We start from the raw sequence: 21,435 nt of genomic DNA, 5'->3' as shown, positions 1-21,435 counted from the left end.
ACAGACCTCCACATGTGTAATTTTAAAACAATTCCACTTGAGCACACATGCCTTAATTCAGTTTTTTCTTTAGAACAAGAAAACGTCATTTTCACCTCCAACCACACTTTCTATTTTACTTTAAGAAATGACTCCCATGCAAATCTTCCCTTAAACCTACACTCCCATAAAGTTGGAGATGAGCTTTACCATACAACCTGATCATAAAACATGGTTGTTTCTTAGCACAGAACAACATGAAAAAATGAGCATGCAGGAAAAGAAATAAGCAGCTGAAGGAGAAAACGTGGCACTGTGGAAATGGAATTTCTGCCATATAAAAAGCCTTCGCAGCCTGCGGAATCAGGTTCAGAGTGGCCAGTGTCAGCTCTTCTAGGCTAATGATACTGGGCTTGCCCTTTTAAACCGTAGAACCATTCGCAAGATCTGAGCTAAAAGTACAGAAAATTATTTGCCTTAATATTTTAAGGAAACTAGTGCTGTCTGCTTAGCAAGCAGAGAATTACCTGATTATAATAAAATCATTTCTGCTTTAAGATACATGAAGATCATTTAAGGTAAGTATTGCATTTTCCTGCAAAATAAGGTATTTTGTTACCACGCTTCATTTCCAAATGAAACAGGAAAAAAAAAAAAACCCACAACAGAACAATTCAACTAAATCTAAAAGGAAGAGACAGGTCCTGACTAAACAAACTTGAAATCTGGGTGAGAAAGAGGCAAGAGAACCTCATGTTTCCTGTTCAGAAGCAAGCTTCTCAGCCCCGTCACAAAGGCCAATGCAGAGTCAGGAAATAAAAATTAAATCTCTTGAGTCCCAGTCTTGTGCCTTGACCACAAAAGTACTTTTCTTTTCCTGGAGAGCCTGTGGCAGGCTGCAAATAATTACCATTAGGAAGTAGTGGACATCAAAATTAGTCTGGATTGGACAGTAGCAATGAAAGTGGTTTAGAAATAAACACTGCTTTATCAGGAAAATGAACTGAATAATTTACCAAGTGTTTTCCATCTCTACGCTTCAGACCAACGATTTATCAGCTATAGCATTCTACCAGTTTTTTTGTCTAAAACAACTCTGTAGCACCACAAGAAGGCAACATTAATTCTTACAGTTCTTTTCACCTGTAGCTCCTCCATGAATTACTATCTCCCATGGAGTTTCCTTAAACCTATATCGATACCGCTTTGAGACCAGTAATTTGGATATTGCTGCTCACTCCAGACAAACGCAAAATCAGGTATCCCAAATTTGCAGCGCAAAGGGATCACAGTATAAACTTTCTTGGAAACAGCAACACAAATTTGCATCTATAAACACACACAATCAAAAATAATACCAAATCGTGTTTTCTATTTGTAAGTATTTATGCAGTAAATTCTGTAACAGCAATGAAAGTATAACACAACGCCCTAGAGAGGAATAGGGCCTAAATCTCACCTCTAAGAATTATTAGTCTTTACCAGTAGCGCTACTAATCTCATAGACACACACAGAGCGCTGGAGTGCAACCATGAGCTGAGTGGTTTGGCGCCACAGGCTGCTCTTGGCCTTTGCGCTGCCCTCAGGAGGTCCTCGGTGTGGGCAGGGTGTCACTGCTGCCACGGCTGAGCGCTGCCAGAAAATACAAACCTTGGGAGGGAGGGAGGGAGAGAAAGCAGCACCCTAAGGTGCACAGGAGGGGGAATCCTGGCTGCAAGCAATGCTCAGGCTAAATCAGGCTACAATTCCAAATCGGCTCAGGCTTCCATTGTGACTAAGGCTTAAAACAAATGGAGTTACCCAAAGGAGAACTGGACCTTTCATTGCCTCTGCTAATCAGGACAAAACAGCAGAACCACAGATTGGGTATGGGGGGGGGTTTAGGGGCTGTTGCTTAGTTTTGGGGGGCGGGGAGTGCTCGGTTTGGTGGTTTGTTTGGGGTTTTTTTGTGACAGTTTTGGGTTATATCTGGCTTCATTTTCACACGTTTCTAATTAAAAGTGCTTTAAAATAACAGTAATCAGAGCAAATGGAATACTACTGGAGTCAGCTTCCTTCCTCCAAGCTTGTTCATCGTTGCTTTAACAGTTAGAGTATCCCTGACAATTTCCATTTGTGATCCATCTCCAGTGCTCACAAGGGAATTACTCCAAGGACCATTAAAGGCCTGATTTGGTGTCAAGTCTCCCAGCTGTGCTGCCACTTAGCCACAGTTTGCCTGCTTAGTCCAGCAAAATGAGAGCACGCCAAGTAACCCCAACTGCCTTTCTATCCTAGGGAATATTACAGGCTGCATCAAGTGTAAATTCAGAAAATTAGAAAATCACTGATTTATAATCTCAGGAAGATGACATGGCATTCAAAAGTGTCTGGTATTTCCATGAACAGTCTAGTCTCTCTGAGGCCGGACCTCCCACCATAGTTCTCCTGCTTGGAAGCTACAGAGCTCTGCAATAGCAATTGACTCTCCATCCTCACTGGTTGGAAAGCTTTGTAGTCATACAAACATCCTTTAACTCTCTCTTTAGAAAACATTCCTTTCCTTTCTCTCCCTGTGCTAGAAAAAGGCTCCTGAAACTTATTCTGCATTTGAAATAGCCTGCATGAGCATTCACTGCTGACATCAAGCTGATCAGCCTGATCTACTTTTGTCATTCAGGGATAAACTGTAGCTTGTGGATTTGGCGTGTTTGTAGGGCTGGGGGTTTTTTTTTGGAGTTTAGATACCTGCTGTACTTTGGTCTAAGCACAATGCATTTCACATGAGGTTTTACACTTGGCTTTCCGAGCAAACAATTTTTATGGCTTCTTTAAAGTAGAAGCTTGAAGTTTGATACTCTGCAGCGTAAATGAGGTTCCATCCAGAGTTTCATTAGTTGCAGGATATGTGTTAGAAGCACACTGATTAGGATGAAAATGAGAAGGTGAACCTTAAGCTGTTTTCAGTTCCTTGAGCTTACCCAATGCAAGTTTTTTGTTGGTGGTGGCGGTTTGGTTTATTTTCTTTTGTTTTTAATACAAGCACACAAATAAACACACACACAATTTCACTTCTTTCTAAGGAGAAAACCTAGGAAATTACTGTGAATGTTTCTGAGAGACCGTTCAAAGGACAGAATGCACTTTTCCAAACATTAACTGCCATAAATCCATTAATATATATCTAGAATAATTAGGTGGTAATAAGGAAAGAAACGAGAATAACATAATCCCATAATAAACTGAAGGTCTTCTATAATTAATTCTGTGGTCTTCCCCTAGTAATAGTCATAAGACCATGAACCCTTCTCTTTTGAGAATACATTCAAAAAACACAGTCACTTCAATTCTTAAAACAAAAAGAAAATGGGGAAAAATTCTGAATTTCTCAATAATTCCCCCAACAATTGGAGGGTTTACACAGCCTCCAATTTCAATGCTGTGTTGTGCGCCTTTCTATTTAAGAGAGGATTTGCAGAGGGAGAAAGAAATTCAGCTGATTTACATTAATATATCAATAAGGGTTGTGGGATCTCAGCATTGCTGAAAAATCAGCCTTCATGGCTCTCCAGCTGCCTCCTGATCATATAACAAACTCAATCTTCTGTTTATGGAATTACAGCCTGTTACCATGGAAATAATTATGCTGCAATATACCCCTGCAGGATCAAATAAAGGAAGAGTGACTGCAAGAGAGCAAACATTAAGGGAGGAAACAGTTACTCAAATAAGACTATGGTAATTAACAAATGTAGCAAAGATAACCGTACATAACACTCAAAGGTAAGTGGGTTTGCATTATCACATGGTATGTTTATATGCAATATGTATAGATAGATTTGCATATTGTAAACCAAAAAAGAAGAAAAAAAAAGAATCACAGAGATAAAGTAGCATTTATGTGGTCTCTATTTCGTACGCCCCAGATATTTCCTTGTCTCCCTGGCCAAGGCACGCTGTTACCTGTAACAGTTTTGCAATTTCCCCACTTTCAACTGGGAGATAACATTCAGAACTCATTCTAACTCCATATACAATCTAGAGGTAGTTTCTTGTCTTGTCTGTCATTTTAACGACCCTTTCACTGTAAACAGTATAAAAATGCATGTACACATCAGATCAAAGTTGAAGGTGTAAAATCATTCACATCAGTATAATTCACTTGATATTTTTTTTCTTCATAAAAAAAAAAATAAAAGTCAAGAACATAGCACTACAATTTCCGATTCCTGATCCTAGTTGTCTCTTGTAGAGATTAAAAGCTATGTACAGGGCTTGGTTTCTCACACAGAGCTATCACAAAGCATCCAGGTTTTCCAATTGCTGGAGAATAAACAAAAGTCTGCACAGCTACTTCAGAGTCCGCTGGAAACTCAAAGCAGAAGGATAAGGGTTCTCTGGCACAGAATGAACAGCGGAACTACAGATCACTTCCTGCACCAGACTTAATGCAGCATGGCAGGGTTGCACTGACTCCTTTTACCAGGTACACAAGACCACAAAAGCAGGGAGAACTATACCACTACAGTGAGATTTTCTAGCACCACAGCACCCAAGTAGACTTGAAGGTTAATGAACCACCATCAGTGTCTGGCTAAATCCGCTGCTGGCTTGAATACACCGAGTTTTACTGTGTCTTCCAAATCCTGCTATCAAAACCTGGTGCCTCTGTCCTTGAATGGTTTAGTCATTTATGCTAAAAACTGGCAAAATCAACAAGGAAATATTGAATTAGCTTGGGCAAATCCCATTCTCCCCTTGGCTGCAGTACTGCTCTCTTTCCATATGAAGTATTCATGAGCTTGCAGACAGTCACAACCTCATATCATTACCAGAGCACTAGTATGTCCAAGAAAGCCCATCTAACACCACTGTGTCCAGACAGGCTGAGGAACACAATGCCGCAGAGAAACACAGGAGCGCTCTCCGTGCCAGTGGCTCAATTAACCCAGTAGCCTCTCTCAGAAAGCGGCTGACGCCAGATGCTTCAGCCAACAGAATTGCTGAGGATCGCACGCGTGCAAGAGAAACCTCCAGTGTAATAAGGCCCAGGTAGCCAGCAATACCCTGCTCTTACTTTTCTGCAAAACAGAGAATCAGCTGCAGGGCAGGATATGAGACTAAAAAGTACAGATTTACGGCTAATCCTAGGCGGGCAGAGAAGTCCCTCTAGATTTGTTCCATCTGGTAGATATTTAGGTCATATGGAGGTTGGGGGTCTCTTTCTAGCCCCAGGTTCGGAAAAGCAAACAGTTTAGAAGCTGCTGCTTAACCGTACCTCAGTACACAGCCACACTGAGCACGAGCTCTGAGCAGATGAGTTCTGGCCCCAAGGTATACAGTACTAACAAAACTGCATCGTATCACAAGCTGCTATACATGTGGTGTATGTTACATTAAAACTTTTCCCGTGACTTCAAATTAGTTGGCTTAGTCCCCTAATAAAAATTATTCTAACATTCTTGTTAATGTTCTCCTGTTACTTTTTCAGTTGTATCCGATTTGGATACAAAAGACAGAGCTCTACAGGATTCAAGACCACACACAGCCAGCAATTTCAGAAATACTCATCTGATGTCCCTGGTTAGACCCATATCCAATAATACAGAGAAAGAGACAATGAACACTGCCAGGAGCACGCCTCTGTAGGAGACAAAATCTTAGCTAAGCATTACCAGGGTGTGTAGAGGCCTTAGTGTAAATGAGGAATATGTTTCTGAGTTCAAAAACACAGAAGAAAATGTCACTGCATTTACACCCACTCACCCTCCATACACACACTGGAACACACACCCACTCACTGGCCTTCATGTGTGACACTGATGTATCCTCCAACCATCCGCTTGTGATATTTTAAATACTTGCTTCCAAATAGCTTCATCTATTCTCTAATGATTTTCTAACACAAATGCCATTTAGATAAAGAAATTATTTTCTAGCCATGCTGTGATAAGCCTACCTAATATTCTCCCAGCTACTCTTGTTAAGGACAGGTAAATAGGAGTGTTTACAAATAGCTCCTGTCTGAACATCATGAGCTGCAGCTCACAACGAATAAATGTCAGAATAAGCAGCCACAGACCAGCTTTGTCTTCCCTCCCACATGGCTGTCCTTCAGCTACCTAATGCTCAATAGTTTTTGAGATCTCATTTTGGGTATGCTGACAGCTCTGGATACTGCATCGGAGTCAAAGTCCAAATTGGCAGCGTCCTCTGCTTACTCCCAACTCAGCTATACTGGTTAAAGGGTTCCTGCCTAATCAAATAAATATGTTTCTTTGCAAATTGCAAAGCTTCCTGTCAGTCAACTCTCAGCAAATCCCAAAGGGATCCTGAAATTTTGAGGACACTTCTCTTAGTGATTTTAGCACAATGACAGAAGGCAACCTGTTTTATTACAATAAAAATATGTTCCTGAAAGATCTGCCCAGAAGTAATTTGCAAATGAACTGGAGACAGACCTCCAAGAATTCAACTCACTTGTGAAGCTATTTCAGTACAAGCCAGGAGTCATGATTTAATTAAAGCTACAAAATACTTTTTTTTTTACCTTGAATAAGTTCACTAAATGCTGCAGTTTTGGAAGGACCCAAATGATGCTCAAATTCTACTAATATTTTTAGACAAGGTACAAACGTTGCTTAGGTACAAAGAGCAAAAACATGGGAATAGTTTATTCAATATCTTCTAAAGGATGCATTTCGTCGTGAAGTTATGTTTATGTATTGCTCCCTTTTAGACATTGATCTGTATTTTTAAAAAGGGAAGGTAATTAAAACTGTTGAATAATCTGAAAACATTTCATTCACCCTCAAAGGGAAGTAATTTCTTTAACATTGACTCATTCTGATACAAATCTCAATCTTAACCTTTCCTCAAGACACATGAAACCAAACAATCCAAATGGAAAAGCAGGCACAATTTAGCATTTACTGAAGGTGACTAATATTATTTTCCTTAGAAATGAAGAGTAAGACTAATCACGCATAGACTGTTACACTATTTGGCTTGCTAAACACTCTCAACAACTTACATCTTATTTCATGGTTTGGACTTGGTTTTGTTTTCTAAGAAGCAAATTTCAAAGTACTGAATAGGATATTGATGGACAATCTGCATTCAGTGGTGCTTCTACAAAAATCACTGTAGAGTTTGGGCCTTCACTAGTTAGTTTCCACACAATTAAAAAATGATCACACTGACGAGCATTTCCTAAACCTGCAGTTGATTTTAACTCTAGCACAAGGCTAATCTAACCTGCATATGCCAAGTTTTTTCTCCCCAATTCTGCACTTGTGGTTTCTGTAAAGCAACATATCTAAACCTTGCACAAGAACCCTTCATCCTCAAGTCTGTAGAAAACCAAAATTGGATACACAATCACTGCTCTGTTTCAAAAAACCCACCCCTTTTGCTATGTTGCTGGGCTCGCATATACCATTGCAGGTAGGCTCTTGAATTGATAGAGAATTGTACCAAGCGGGGTACAGGACTCCAGATCAAGCCCAAGCACTTTTCAGAGCATTTTTAATTAGAGAAGTGCCCACTGTCATTAATTCCTTTTGTTCTATCTCACCCTATCCCATCCCCAAAGAGATGTGGCAAAGTTTTCATATGTAGCTGTTCAAACTATGAGGAAACCAGAAGGATTTGAAAGGCAGTCCTATAAAGATAACTCCGATTAAACTAGTAAAAAATTATTTTATGCAAATGTTACATTGTATTCACAAACAACATACACGTCTTGCTGTCAATTAGAAAATTTCAAAAACCCAGCACAACATTGGAGATATTAAAATCTCACCTCTGTTTTCTACTATGTGTCAGGCTACAAAGACCTCTGTAAAGCCAGAGTAACTCTTGGCTTCAACATGAACATAACAAATAACATAAACATAAAACCTGTGTCATGCAGTAGAGAGTCAAAACCAAACCCTTGCAGATGAAACTGCTCAAACCCCTCAGTTTTAAAAGAATAAAGAACGTGTAGTTGTGGTAGCTCTATATATCCTGGTAGACAGTAATTTTAAACAGGAATAAAAATACCTCCTATTCACTGTGTAGCAGGGGGAAATGTTTGGAAATTCATTTATACGTCAATGGAAACTGAAAACTAAGCAGCTTCAAGGTCCAAAAAAATGTCAATGCCAAATGTCTTTTAAGAAAATAGTAACATTTTTAAGCTAAGAAACGATTATTACAGTCATCTACTCTGCCCCTTTCTGTCATAAAGGCAAAAATACTGCTCAGCAATTCCTATCTTACACTCATAATTACTGGTTGACTTTTTCACTTTTTTTTTTTTTTTTTAAACAAGAAACGAGCTCCAGTATGAGAACATTTACCACCATATTATGGAGCTGTACAGTAGAAATAAGTTAGAAGTATCTGTATAGTTAATGGCCTGAAAGATGGAAGTTATTCTTTGTAACTCGGGCGCACATGAGTTGATGGAAGTCAAAAATATATTTTCAGCAGAACCAAATGCCTGACTTGCAAATCTAATTCCACTGGTTCTCTCTACAAAAAAAAAAAAAAAAATCAGTAAGAACATTTCTTTACTACAGTTCTGAAGGAAGTAGAAAGTTTCTAACAGTGGCCAAAAGTCAAACCTAAGCAATACCTTAAACTGGCAATTTAAGAAGGTAAAATGGAAATGGGTTATTGTGAAATTTAACTCAACGAGTATTTGTGAATCCTTTTGTCAGAGCAAATATAATCTATAGGTTACTCTACTGCTCTCCTTTCTCTTATTCTTTATAAGTCAGAAAATTAATTACCCAGAAAATGGTCTTCTGTAGTAGGAAGCTGAACAGGTTTAATGTATAATTTATATATGGAAATTTAGGTGTCAACACTGTGACAAATCATCACATAAATATTTTTGCAGTTAGATTTTTCTGCATCTGTCTTCCTCAACGAATGAACATAATATAGATTACCTCAACGATACAATGTTATTTTGGTTTGTGGAGCTGAACTGCATTTTTAATTTTTTTTCTCAGCTACAAATCAATCAAAACTAACAAGGTTTTTGTGCTGTATGAGAGAAGCTATTTTGCCACCATCCCTCTTAGGAAAGCACCATTCACATTAACACTAACATGAAGAAAATAGAAATGAAACAGAATGAGGTTTTCCATCGTCCACCTTGCCATCTGTGAGGGGACATTTTAAACTCCTATTATGGCTGATTCAGGTGTTCTGAACATTCCCCCTTTATTTTAAGGCTACCATTGTAATCTCCTCTAGAGTCATTTCATAAAGGCCTTTGCTTCAAGTAAGTCTTGGAAACTAGTTTTGCTTTGAAACACATTTCTTTAGTAACAGTCTTTGAATTGTTAACTATCTAGTGGGCACTTTCTAGGGTTCAGAGGCTCCAAACATTTTAAGAAGTCTGACAATCGAATCCAATAATCTCTCTGCATTGAGGCGCTCCAAGCAAAGCTCTCTACCATAGGATTGTTAAGATGAGCAACATTCTATACACTGACTGCAGAGTCACATAGCTATTAGAGCGCTTTCCCAAGATCAGCTACCCAAAATTATTAGGAATTTTGAATATTCAAGTTTTAATAAATTTAAAGATAGGATAAGATCTTTGGCATTTCACAGGGCAATGAGTGTTTGCTATATCTCTGTGACATTTCCTTGTTGAGCGAGCACTACATTTCCAAGAGTAAAGAGTTCCAAAGTGTTGGAAGCCACTTGTTCAGAGAAGAGAGCAAGGAAATAAGAATTTCTATTTATTCCAGACTGCTTGGACCCAAGACCAGACACTTGGAAATGACATTTGGAGAAGTTCTTTTTTGATGTTTTCTTCCATGATTTCGCATATTTGCTTTTTAAGTCACCACACACATTCAGCACCCATTAACAGCCTGTGGAAGGAGCTCCAGTTTAACTACATATTGCATGAAAACACATTTCTGGTTTTTTTCTTCTCTGATTTTGGTTGGGTTTTGTTGTTTGGTTTTTTTACATGCTCGCCCCACTATTCCTGTTCCCTAGACATAATCTTTTGGAGAATGTTTACTAGAACATTGGAAATTACTAGAACATTGGAAATTTAGTCTCATATGGTATGGCTGTTCTGACATCACATCTTATTCACAAACAGCCCTTCATAACAAGCTCAAATTCACGAATTTATTTCCTACTCCAGCCACTTGGAAGCATTTAAAATACCAAGTCAAGAAACCTCAACAGCGCAGGCAAGACTGTCTTTTGCCGGACTGAGGGGCAAGGGTGGGGACAGCAGGTGAAGAAAAAAGCCTTAGGAGCAGAGGGGAAACTTGGTCATGGTACATCTGCTAACACAGAGAGACTAGGAGCAGTGACTCCTGATTGAAAGAGGCACTTCAAAACAATTTCCCTTACTCCTACACCAAACTATTCCCCTGGAGGAAGAACCAGCTATGAGGGACAAGGAGCAGGAACATGGTGCTTTTGCTGCCCCAGACTATCTTTTTGCCTATGGGGACAGCTAGCACCCTTCCTTGTAATCTCTTCCAGATGCATGCTGCACCATAGCCAGTCGCATGCCCACCATCACCAGCTCTTAAGTATAGGGGAAGGTCACAAATCTCACTCTGTTTGCGCCTCGCTGTCTTTCTCAGCACAGCCTCCTCCATTCGTGCTTTTTCTTCCCTCTCCTTCCAGCGCCTCAGCTGTTCTTCTCTCATTTTGTAGAACAAGATCTGCTTTTGCTCTTCATTCAGCTCTGCCAGGAGCTCAGGGTCAATATACATATCACGCAAAATTTGCTGCAGCATGATTACTCCAAAAAAAAAAAAAAAAAAAGGCAAAAAAACCAAAGAGATAAACCTGCTTCTTCCAATTACACTCGGTACAGTAATAAAACCCCACCGACAGCACTCCAGAACGCAACCTGCAGCAAAGGAGCTCTCCCACTCCTGCCTGCCCAGGAGAAGTTTGATTCTTGCTCTGGCTCTCTTCGTGCAGGCATATTCTGCTCCTACGTCTCTTACAGGGATGGAGTTCTCTGCTTATCTCATCCTCCGAAGGTAGGGACAGGTGTCAAGTGAAAGGAGGGGGGAGGAACAGACAAGGGAAAAAAAATATGGAAAGGCTAGAAGAAAAAAAAAAAAAAGTCACTTCAGTGCTCCTGATAGCAAGCCAGTAAAAATAAGGGATTCTTGACTAAACCCATCAGCTTTGCTCCCTTGAGCAGAAGGAAATTCAATGTACAGAAAGTCTCGGACTTTCAGCTCAAGTGGTTCCCTTCAGCAGCAATACGCTCCCAAGGTTGTAAGTGTTGCCCAAGGGTTTAAAGTGATGTCATGGTTAAAGGTATCACCTACACCAACAATATCTATGTCACTTTGGGAACTGATCTCTTCTGATAAGAGAGGAGAAACGAGTTTGCATGTTATTTCCCAGTCTAGCCTTTTAACTAGTCTCAACAGGGTAGGTCATATTATAGGACCTATTTACCTGGTGTTGACAAATATTGTCATGCAGCAAACGGATTAAAATGCCTTTAAAATTAAAAGGAAATGTAACAAAAGCCACAAGAATCTTGTTATCACTTTATAAATAGTAAATTAATATTAATTAAACAAGAGTAAGTTCTCAGCAGTTCATGCAGGCTATGCAAGTCCTGCTGTTAATTTATTTTCCACCTTGTGAGTGGAGAAAGTTACAATGCTGCTCTTCAAGCAAATTGTGGTTTGTCGCTATTTAACAGAGTTTTACCAATTCAGTACAATACTATTATTTCAGCACCAGGTCCAACAGCCACTTAATTGCATAAAAGAACCCAAAGCCAACACACCAAAACCCCCAACTCTCTGGATTTCCAAGCCTGCTTTCACCAGGCACAGACCCAGCTCCTCAGGGGAGCGGTGGCACTTTGTGGGAGGGAGGCATCTTCTGAGGAGAACCAAGATGTGGCTACTATGAGTCGTAACAAAACACAGATCACATCTGCAGGCTGAGCCGCATCCCACTGCATGATGTTTACACAAGAATGAAGAGCAAAAGCACATCTGCATTTCCTCACAAGAAACCTGCTTTATAGATATCTGTTAAACTCTTATATAAATTACTTCCAGGTTTCTCACATTCAAAAACTTCTACTGTTAGTGCATCTATTCATGTAACTTACTTTTAAGGTAAGCAAAATACTATCACCTTAATTTAGGCAGAAAACACATCTGATCTAAACTAAAATTCAAGAGAAGACACTGTATCACCTAGAAGCATGAATCCAAAGATTATACTTGATTGATGCCTTCAGCTGAAACAGAATTTCAGAACCCAGTATCTTTGGGCTTTACAGAGTTCGGTTCACATGCATGCCATTCTGCAACTCAGGGTCTCTCATGTACACATTTTGTCTCCTCAAATAAAATGCTTTAATATTTTTATTTTTTAAGAAATACAGTTCAGCAAGAAAAAAACTGGGGTAGGAAAGACTTTGTTACTGCTTCTTCTATTTTACTTGGTCAGGTATAGAAGGGGGAGAGCCTGGGGGGGTTGGCCTTTGTTTCTCTGCTTTTATTCAATTATATTAGAGCTGTGGCTCCACATTTTGGCACTAATTGAAAAAGACTCGCCTTTGCAAAGGCTTCAGGGCAAGCAGTTTTGCTGTTCTACCCGTTTGTCATCTTTCTTATTTTATTTTACTTGACTTCACAGAACAGAAATCAAATCCTGATCACAGAAGCTATCACAGTGCAAAGAACAAACTCTTCATCAAGGATTATGTGCATTTAAGCATGATAAGAAAAAACATTTCAGAACTGCATTTAGCTGCAGAAGTAGCTCAGGCTAGAGATACAAGACACAAGACAGCATACAAACAAGTTTTCAGGCAACTACTGGTAATGTTCAATGAGCAATCACATAACAAAAATAGCAAGAGCATGGAGATGAAATGAATATTTCACAAACAACCCATTGCCTGAAAACTATTCACCAAAAATATGTGAGAATGGTAACCAAATGTTCAAGTGGAATTAATTTGTGCGATTTTTTAAATTTTTTTTTGAAGTCACATGCAGAAGTTATCTAATCACAGCAATGAATCTGACCAACTTCCTCTGTTGTAGCTTTTCTTCTTTGGATTATAGCAACCCTAAAATAAAAAAAAAAAAGGGGGGGGGGGAACACAAAGGGGAAATAAGGAAGATAAATAAATACTCTGACATAAGCCAACAACCAAAGAAGTAGAAAGATACATCATAAAGTCTGCCATAAGTTTCTTGTCAAGATAAAAATACTCTGCCTCAGAACATTTGGTCTTTGAACTCTCACATGGGTGAAAGTTTTTCGTCAACTCTCTCCCTTTGCCTCCACTGGTAGCTAGGTTTGGTTTAAGACTTGTATTTCTTTATGGGATGCAAAACTTGAAAGGACCAATGGGAAGAATCAAGTGTTTTCCCCGGTCCCTTCCCTTCCTTTACTAATTAACATTTAATTCAATAACAATTTGGGAATGGAGTGAATGGAAGGAGAGAGATGGTTATCTAGCTGCAGACCCCAAACATATAGAGAACCTCAGTCATACTAGGCATGCTTGAGAAACCATCCAATGTTCCACTTACCAGAAAAGACTAATGGTGCGTGATGCCCCCAGAAATACAAGCTTTGAATATTTCGGGCCAATGAGGTATTTGAGCCAAACTAGGCGTAGCCTGTCGCCTTCATCAGGAGCTAAAGCTCCTTCATCAGGAGCTGGCAACACTCAACCCATCTATGCTGAGCAGCTTGCAGGACATGAAAGAAGTTGACAGCAGGTCCACCTTCCATATACCCTCACCGGACTATGAGTGCTAAGGAGCAATAAATAACTCAGACAATGAAGTGTAGTCACTAACCACCATTCCAGTACCTCAAATCCCTTCTGCATCTCACACAAATCCTTTCAGAATCACATTTCTCCTCTCTGAATAAATACTCTTGAAGAATTATTAGAAAACAATTAAATGACCTGTTACAGTAGAATGATCCCAAACATGCACTGCAAGGAATATAAAAACCTGACTACACAGAATGTAATCACAGAATCATAGGATGGTTAGAGTTGGAAGGGACCTTAAAGATCATCGAGTTCCAACCGCCCTGCCATAGGCAGGGACACCTCCCACTAGACCAGGTTGCACAAAGCCCCATCCAGCCTGGACTTGAACACTTCCAGGGATGGAGCATCCACAACTTCCCTGGGCAACATGTTCCAGTGCCTCACCACCCTCACAGTAAAGAATATCCTCCTAATATCTAATCTAAATCTCCCCTCTTCCAATTTAAAACCATTACCGCTTGTCCTGTCACTACATTTCCTGACAAAGAGTCCCTCTCCGGCTCTCCTGTAGGCTCCCTTCAGATATTGGAAGGCTGCTATGAGGTCTCCCCAGAGCCTTCTCTTCTCCGGGCTGAACAACCCCAGCTCTCTCAGCCTGTCTTCATAGGGGAGGTGCTCCACCCCTCTGATCATCTTCGTGGCCCTCCGCTGGACCCGTTCCAACACGTCCATGTCCTTCTTGTGTTGAGGACTCCAAAGCTGGACACAGTATTCCAGGTGGGGTCTCACGAGTGCAGAGTAGAGGGGTAGAATCACCTCCTGCGACCTGCTGGCCACACTTCTCTTGATGCAGCCCAGGATTTGGTTGGCTTTCTGGGCTGCCAGCGCACATTGCCGGCTCATGTTGAGCTTCTCATCCACCAACACCCCCAAGTCCTTCTCCTCAGGGCTGCTCTCCAGCCATTCTCTGCCCAACCTGTATTTGTGCCTGGGATTGCCACATCCCAGGTGCAGGACCCTGCACTTGGCCTGCCTGAACTTCATGCAATTTGCACAAGCCCACCTCTCAAGCCTGTCCAGGTCCCTCTGGATGGCATCCCTTCCCTCCAACGTGTCGACCACGCCACCGAGCTTGGTGTCATCAGCAAACTTGCTGAGGGTGCACTCTATCCCACTGTCCGTGTCTCTGACAAAGATGTTAAATAGCACTGGTCCCAGTATCTGCCCCTTTGTATAACCATCATGGGGAATATGGATAGGAAAATTATCTCCCTCTTTCTTTTTCCAGTCCAGTTTACTTCCAAGCCGCTCCACTTGCTTTCCTGCCCACTGTGATGAAGCTTCTTGAGAGGCCAGTTTCCTCAGCTGGCAGTTCAAACTTAAGAGCCTGTCTGACTAGCTGTGACCTGTTACCCACAATAAAAGAATATTTGTGTGAAAACATTCTTTTTCTATACTGCTTGTCTTCCTGCGGGAGGCATCATTTTAGATGTTAATGCCCTCCTCACATGTGGCCTTTAGGGATCTTTAAAAGTAGACTGTTTTCACAGCCCACTCCCATAACACACAGGGGTGTCAGGACAACCGGTGAGACACGGGCATCTGTGCAGCTTCGCTTCCTGTTCACCCTCTTCGCTAAGAGAAAGCTGGACACCCCAGTCCTCTATGAACGACGGTATCTAGAATGATCTCTGGTAAAAGTTAACAGATTCAGATATGAGAAATGTCTGACAATCAAAAATTCAAAGAAAACACTCACCATAGTTAAAGTCAAAAAACGAGAGGCCACAGATTTCCTTGCATAACTGAGAACAGAATTTCCAATTCTAAACCTATCCTGTCCGAGGGAGAGGAAGCGTCTGTCTATACTAGACAACAATTTTTCTCTTCATTGAAGACATGGCCCTGTTAAGGAAATAAAAGGGCTGCTTCTGTCTTGGCTATGTCAGTGAACCTGTTGCCTGTATATGAAATGTTCCCAGCAGTATCCTATGCAAATCCAAGACTGGATTTTTAACCTAGTAGACACTGATTCTCATCATAGTTCACCTTTCCATAAATATTCCAGATGAATATTCTGAATTATCACAAAGAAATGATCACGAACTTTCCTGATTTCTCAGAAAATTTGGAAAATCTATGAAGTCCAAAACTCAAAAGGCAACCTTGAAGGAACACAAAACCTACTTTTAAAACTCTTGCTACTTCTAGGATTATCTCATATTTTGTAATGGCTGAGCTTTGCAGTTCCAGCCAAACCAGAGTCAGAAAGCTGAGGAACAGGAAATAATTTGGACAAAACATAAAATAAAACTTCCTGATGAAAAAAAAAGTGCTCGCTCTTCCCTTCCTTTCCCAGACTTGATTAAGATATGGATGAATTAATGCTCAGAAGAGCAGGGAGATTTGAAATAAGGCTGCCCTCTTCCTGATTGTGGCCATTCATCCTCTTCCCAGCCTTTCTGGGAAGTATTTTGAATAGGTTAGAAAGACAACGACCTCCCCATTGCTCTTGCATCTTGGTCATCCCTAGTTCAACAGTCCAAACTAAGCTAAAATCACTACAGCAAGACATTACACCTCAACAGCCTATACACAAACGATTACTATTAATGCAGTCTTTTGTTGGCAGTCATTACCTTACAGTAAGTGCCACACAACTTGATGCTCTAATTAGTAGCAGTCTCTGCAAGGAGCTCACAGCTGTTTAAAATTTAAGTTTGGAGTTTCCTTTAATCCTTAATGGTATCTTCTGGAACTAGACACACTGTCCCCCCTCTGGTATAGCATCTTTCTGGCTTAAGCAGTCCTCAGTCTGCCACTAGAATTCATCTGCTGGGCAAAGGGGAAGGAGGGAGAGGAAAAGGCACAGAAAGACATTTTAATTTCATTTTTAAGAAAAGGGGAAGTGCTTAATTGGTCAAGGCTTGCAAATGTCCTCATCCATTTTCTTCCTAGCATGTGCATCCTCCATTCCATGAACCGAATAGCTCACTGGCAATGCTTATGAATGCTGAGCCAGCAGAACAGCATTCTCATTTGGATTTCACTACGCAGCCTTATAACCTACTTTAGCCATGTCATTTACATAAAAATATTCTGCTATAACCTACCTATTACAGGCAAAGAAAGAGGTGGTATAATACACATGTCTCCTAAAATAAAGGATACAGTTAAGAAGGAGAAAAAACCAAACCCAAACACAAAATGTGGCAATCCTATGTTTTCCAGGCTGTGAACTTCATAGCCTTGATCAATTTTTTGTGATTTGTGTCTTTTTTTGTATTTTTGATTTTTTAAGAGGAAGAAGCGTACAGTATCTGAATTTATCAAGTAGTGCTGTGTCAGCATCAAAAGGAGACTAGCGGAATCTGGAATTGAACGGTGTGGGAGGGAGCTGAAAACATGAAAGGGGAAAGGTAAAATTAACATTTGTTTGAAGCCTTCTAAACCCTACAATTCCATCACTAGGAAAGCAAATACATTAGGGCACTCACCACAACAAACCAGTCTTGTGTCTGATCTGCACATTGCTGTCAATTAAAAACTAGAAAAAACTCAAGCAATTGAGAATCATCCCCTCCCCACCTCCTCTATCACAGACAGATGTAACAAAACCTGCCTGTTTTTCCTCCATTTCCATAGTAAAGTCTGTGGCTCCCTCTAAGGGCTAAAACGAGCTCCTCAACAGCACAATCTGCAGCTGGATCAGAATATTTCTCTGAAGCTGCTACTCCCTTACAAGTATCACATAGAGCAAGAATGAAAGTATGTTTCTCCAGACCTCCTTTTTCCATATGGCACTAGTATCAGTAAATCAGACTATGAAGTGTTTTGGAGCATGGACTGACTTTGCATCTTTGTCATCTTCTCTGTACTCGTTCAAAACTGATATTTCCACAAGCCATTGACATAATAATAATAATAATAATAAATTAAGAAAAAACTTGAGGTCTGTATAGCAAAATAGGAATGAAATAGATTAAAACCTCATCTTAAAGAAATTAAATGCAGCGGAAGTGCTACAAACCAATTAATGAGAAAAGATGTCTTGTCATACTGTCAGTCACATAGCTGTAAGTGAAGTGATGCTAACTTGAGATTTTAATGGTGCAATGATGATTTACAGTAGCAGAAGTCTCATCAGATAGCTGTTTTTTGTCAAAGTTCAAATCTGTTTCTCCTCAGCCCCCTGTGGAAATCAGACAATCCCAAATATAGATAGTACCAACAAGAGGGTAAGAAAAGGGACAGGAACTAACCCAAAGAAAGCAGTCTTTGAAGTCCAGGGCTGCAGACGATAGAGCAATCTGTCATTACTCCAGTCTCCCAAGGTTAATTCTGTAGTCTGCAACATTACTTGCCCTTCAGAAGAAGTCACATCAGTAATTATTTTTGCCTGGCAGCGTGGCAATCCTACCCAGCAAGATTACTTTAGGTCTATCCCTTTGTGTTCCGTGCTACAGCTGTTGTACACACGATTACACTGGAGCCTGTAATGCCTTCATGGTTCAGCACAATTTATCAGAGATTTGGGAAGCTGGATAGAAAGGGCAGCACTCCAATTTTTCTTCAAGTTGATAGTAGATATTTGAAATTCTGACCTACATTACAAAGGTCTGAGGTTAATACAGGTTTGACAACTTTTAGACTTGGTTTAATTTAATACCTCTACAGTAATAGACATGGACGCAACACAAACTAGAACATTACGTACTTGATGTTTATTGCTATTAATACACTCATTAAAGCAAGATACATCAAAGAGCTGGCAAGTCTCATCATAATTTTTCAAATGGAGAATGAAACATCCACCATTAAAATAATTCAAAGTGAAAACTAGTAGAGTAAAACCAAAAGGAAAAAAAATCAAGCTTCCTTGAGAAAGGTCATCTGAGAAAACGTGGTGCACAGGCTCGCAAGCAACAACTAGTGTCCCATAAGCCAAGCACTGTAGAGAGATACTTTGCAGGGTAAGGGCAGAAAAAGAAGGCAAAACACTCACGCACACTGCAGTTAACGAAAACAGCTCTCGGTACTCCACCATCCTCTCACTCAGACTGTGCTGTCTAATTCAATTGGTATATATCTTATTTATCAAACAGTAATCAAGCTCTTTGGTTCGGACCCTCAGCTACAAATGGGGCATACTTGGTTGGCAGGCAGCAGGCTCTACTTAGGAAGCAATTACAGCTCAATAAGTGTCTGTAGGGACATAGATTAAAAGGGCCGCTGGCAACAGCCTCCAAGGAATTTCTTGCTTCAGAAAGATATGCAGAATGCACTGCCCCCTGCTCTCCTATTTACACTTCCTTGCTCATGTCAGATCCTGATGTTATACCTCACTGCATGAAACACAACATATGCTTACCCTGCACACTGCAGTTCAGCTTTGTGCTGTTTAGGTACAGAGTACATCAGTCCATCTGTTTCTCAGCAGAAGTCTCCATAGCTGAGGAAGGCCATCCAGGACTCTTCAAGGCAGAACTAGTTGCCTTTCAGCTCCTAAGTGACAGCCTTTTCTTAAGGCTCTACACACCTTTCCTTCTTATTGATTTACCTCTACCTGATCTTTATAATGAACTGTGAATCTAGGACGAAACTCCAAGTAGACAGCAACCTAAAGAATACTGGTGTAGTCTGATCCTTTTCCCCTGCCCCTCAGCACACACCTTTCCAAGACCCAGTGGTCTGCATAACGACAGGATACGTATCTTCAAGGAAGAATTCAATATTCTCCTTTACATGAATCATTTGCTTTGTGTATCTGCAAAGCCCAAGAGATCTTTGGATTCCATGACCTAATTGCTACATGAAATTATTCCAGCATTTGGTACGTTTTCAATGAAATTCATTACAATAAGCTACCCAGGAGATATCACGCTCTAAATTACGTGAGTTTCTTCTCTCAGATATATATCAATTTATGAAGATGCTCAGTAAGTTCACCTTTTTCCATCTAACTGTAAGTGCATCAAAATGTATCATGTGAGAGCTAATTTTCTTTAATATACTCCCTGGTACAATTTAGCTGCATTATGTATAATGCAGCAGTCATATCCTATCAACTTCACATCATATTAGACACCGCATTATGGCAGCTAAATTGATTACTTGTGTAATTGAAGGCCACCGATAGGAAAATTTTTAATCATTTAAATGACTCATCAGCTTTATATACAAAATGTCTTGCTTTAGTGGCATCATGCAAGTGATTTTCTTTCAGGGCATAGCATTTTGCCCATTTAAGCCACTTCTTATTCTTGTCATCTTTGTTGGCAATAAAATCCTACAGCTTTCCAAAAGGCAGAGCATATTCCGCATGCAGACTATATAGGATTTCTTTTGACTATCAGACTCTCGTTTGCAAGACCTGATCCAGCGAGACAAAGCCAGTTGCCTTTCTGAATTGCATCAACAAACTTTTGATGATTTCTGTTTTGGTTTTTATTTCTGGTGGGGTTTTTTTGTAGGTTTGTTTTTAATATTTCACTCACCATAAGAAGCCAAACTTCTTTTGTTTTCAAGGGTCAGGTAGAAAAATCCACAAACGCTTCTGGCATCGTATTGTTCTTTAAAGCCCTTTAATTCTCAGCTTCACTTGCTGTCCAGCTCCTAAGGTGGCAAAACCTCTGCCACAGGAGACCCCTAACTTTCTGCTGCAGATCATGTTCAGCACTTCCCATGTCTTGACACTGAGGCACTGTTCAAAGTGTTTAAAAAGCAGTACCTAAAGTACTCTGAAAATGCTTCCCTTTTACTTCATAGCCTTTTTAAGACCTTCTCCACTTCTGTGGAGGACAGGTCTCCTGCCACTGTGGGATAAAGAACAGCCCAGGACATTTTTGAGACTTGATTTATTTTTCTTTTTTTTTTTTTTACTCTAATCATTTTCACAGTTTCAAACCACAAAAACTGGATTAAGCCTGCTGACTCACTTTCACAATACAAGCTTTAGCATTCACGTCTGTGCTCCATTCACCTGACAGAAAATACACTCTTCAAAGCTATTTGCAAAATCGTGAAAGATCCAAGTTTCACAATAGGGATGTGCCCCTATCAATGCCTTATGGCAGACTTAGGAAGTAAGAACAACTCTATTTCACATCATTCTTTCTCCTCTTGTCATATCCTCAGTCATGACAGTCACGTCCTCGTGCTTTTCCAAGTGCCACACGGTTCAGTTCTTCATGCTTTTGTTTATTTTCTCCCTTCCTCTAAGCTGCTGCAATTTAGATTTCTAATGCTGCTTCCAGTGCTAAGCCTCTACCTGCTGTCAGCGGCGACCTCCTGAGAAAGAGGACCAGCTCACATAAATTCGCCCCTGCTCCTCTCACTGCAACAGAGGACTGTCCCTGTGGTATCCCACCTTTCCCCTCTCCCACGAGGAAGATGAGCCCCTCTACGTTCCCAATGACTCAAATACGTAGAGGTAATACACTTTATTATATTAAATACATTATTATAATATGGCCACAAAATTACTGAAGTACTCATGTGATTGAGGAATTTTTTCCTACAGAAACTCTTGCTTTGGAAAAACTGCCACTATAGCATACCAGCTAATTCCTGCAAAGAGACACCTACCATATGTTGGCCAAATTTTCTAGCCATTCTTGACTAACACTGGATTCAAGCAGGTTATGGCTATTGCTCCAGGTCTTTCCTTTTATTGTCATCTTAAGCCTAAGCCACCTACATGCCCTCA

General features: G+C 40.3%; 1 protein-coding gene across 2 annotated transcripts in view; it reads right to left on the bottom strand.

Moving 5' to 3' along the window:
• The window catches only part of SH2D4B (SH2 domain containing 4B), a 66,827-nt gene extending 56,093 nt beyond the window's left edge, over nucleotides 1-10,734 (bottom strand). For both annotated transcript variants that reach the window (XM_074154448.1, XM_074154447.1), the window contains exon 1: nucleotides 10,551-10,734. In XM_074154448.1, coding sequence (XP_074010549.1) covers nucleotides 10,551-10,734 — 184 coding nt within the window. The remainder of the gene's footprint in view (nucleotides 1-10,550) is intronic.
• Between the last annotated feature and the right edge of the window lie 10,701 nt (nucleotides 10,735-21,435).

This window comes from Numenius arquata, chromosome 10, assembly GCF_964106895.1.
Source record: "Numenius arquata chromosome 10, bNumArq3.hap1.1, whole genome shotgun sequence".
In the NCBI taxonomy this organism is placed as follows: domain Eukaryota; kingdom Metazoa; phylum Chordata; class Aves; order Charadriiformes; family Scolopacidae; genus Numenius; species Numenius arquata.
The sequence above is the reverse complement of the archived record's forward strand: the minus strand, read 5'-3'. Positions and strand labels throughout refer to the sequence as shown.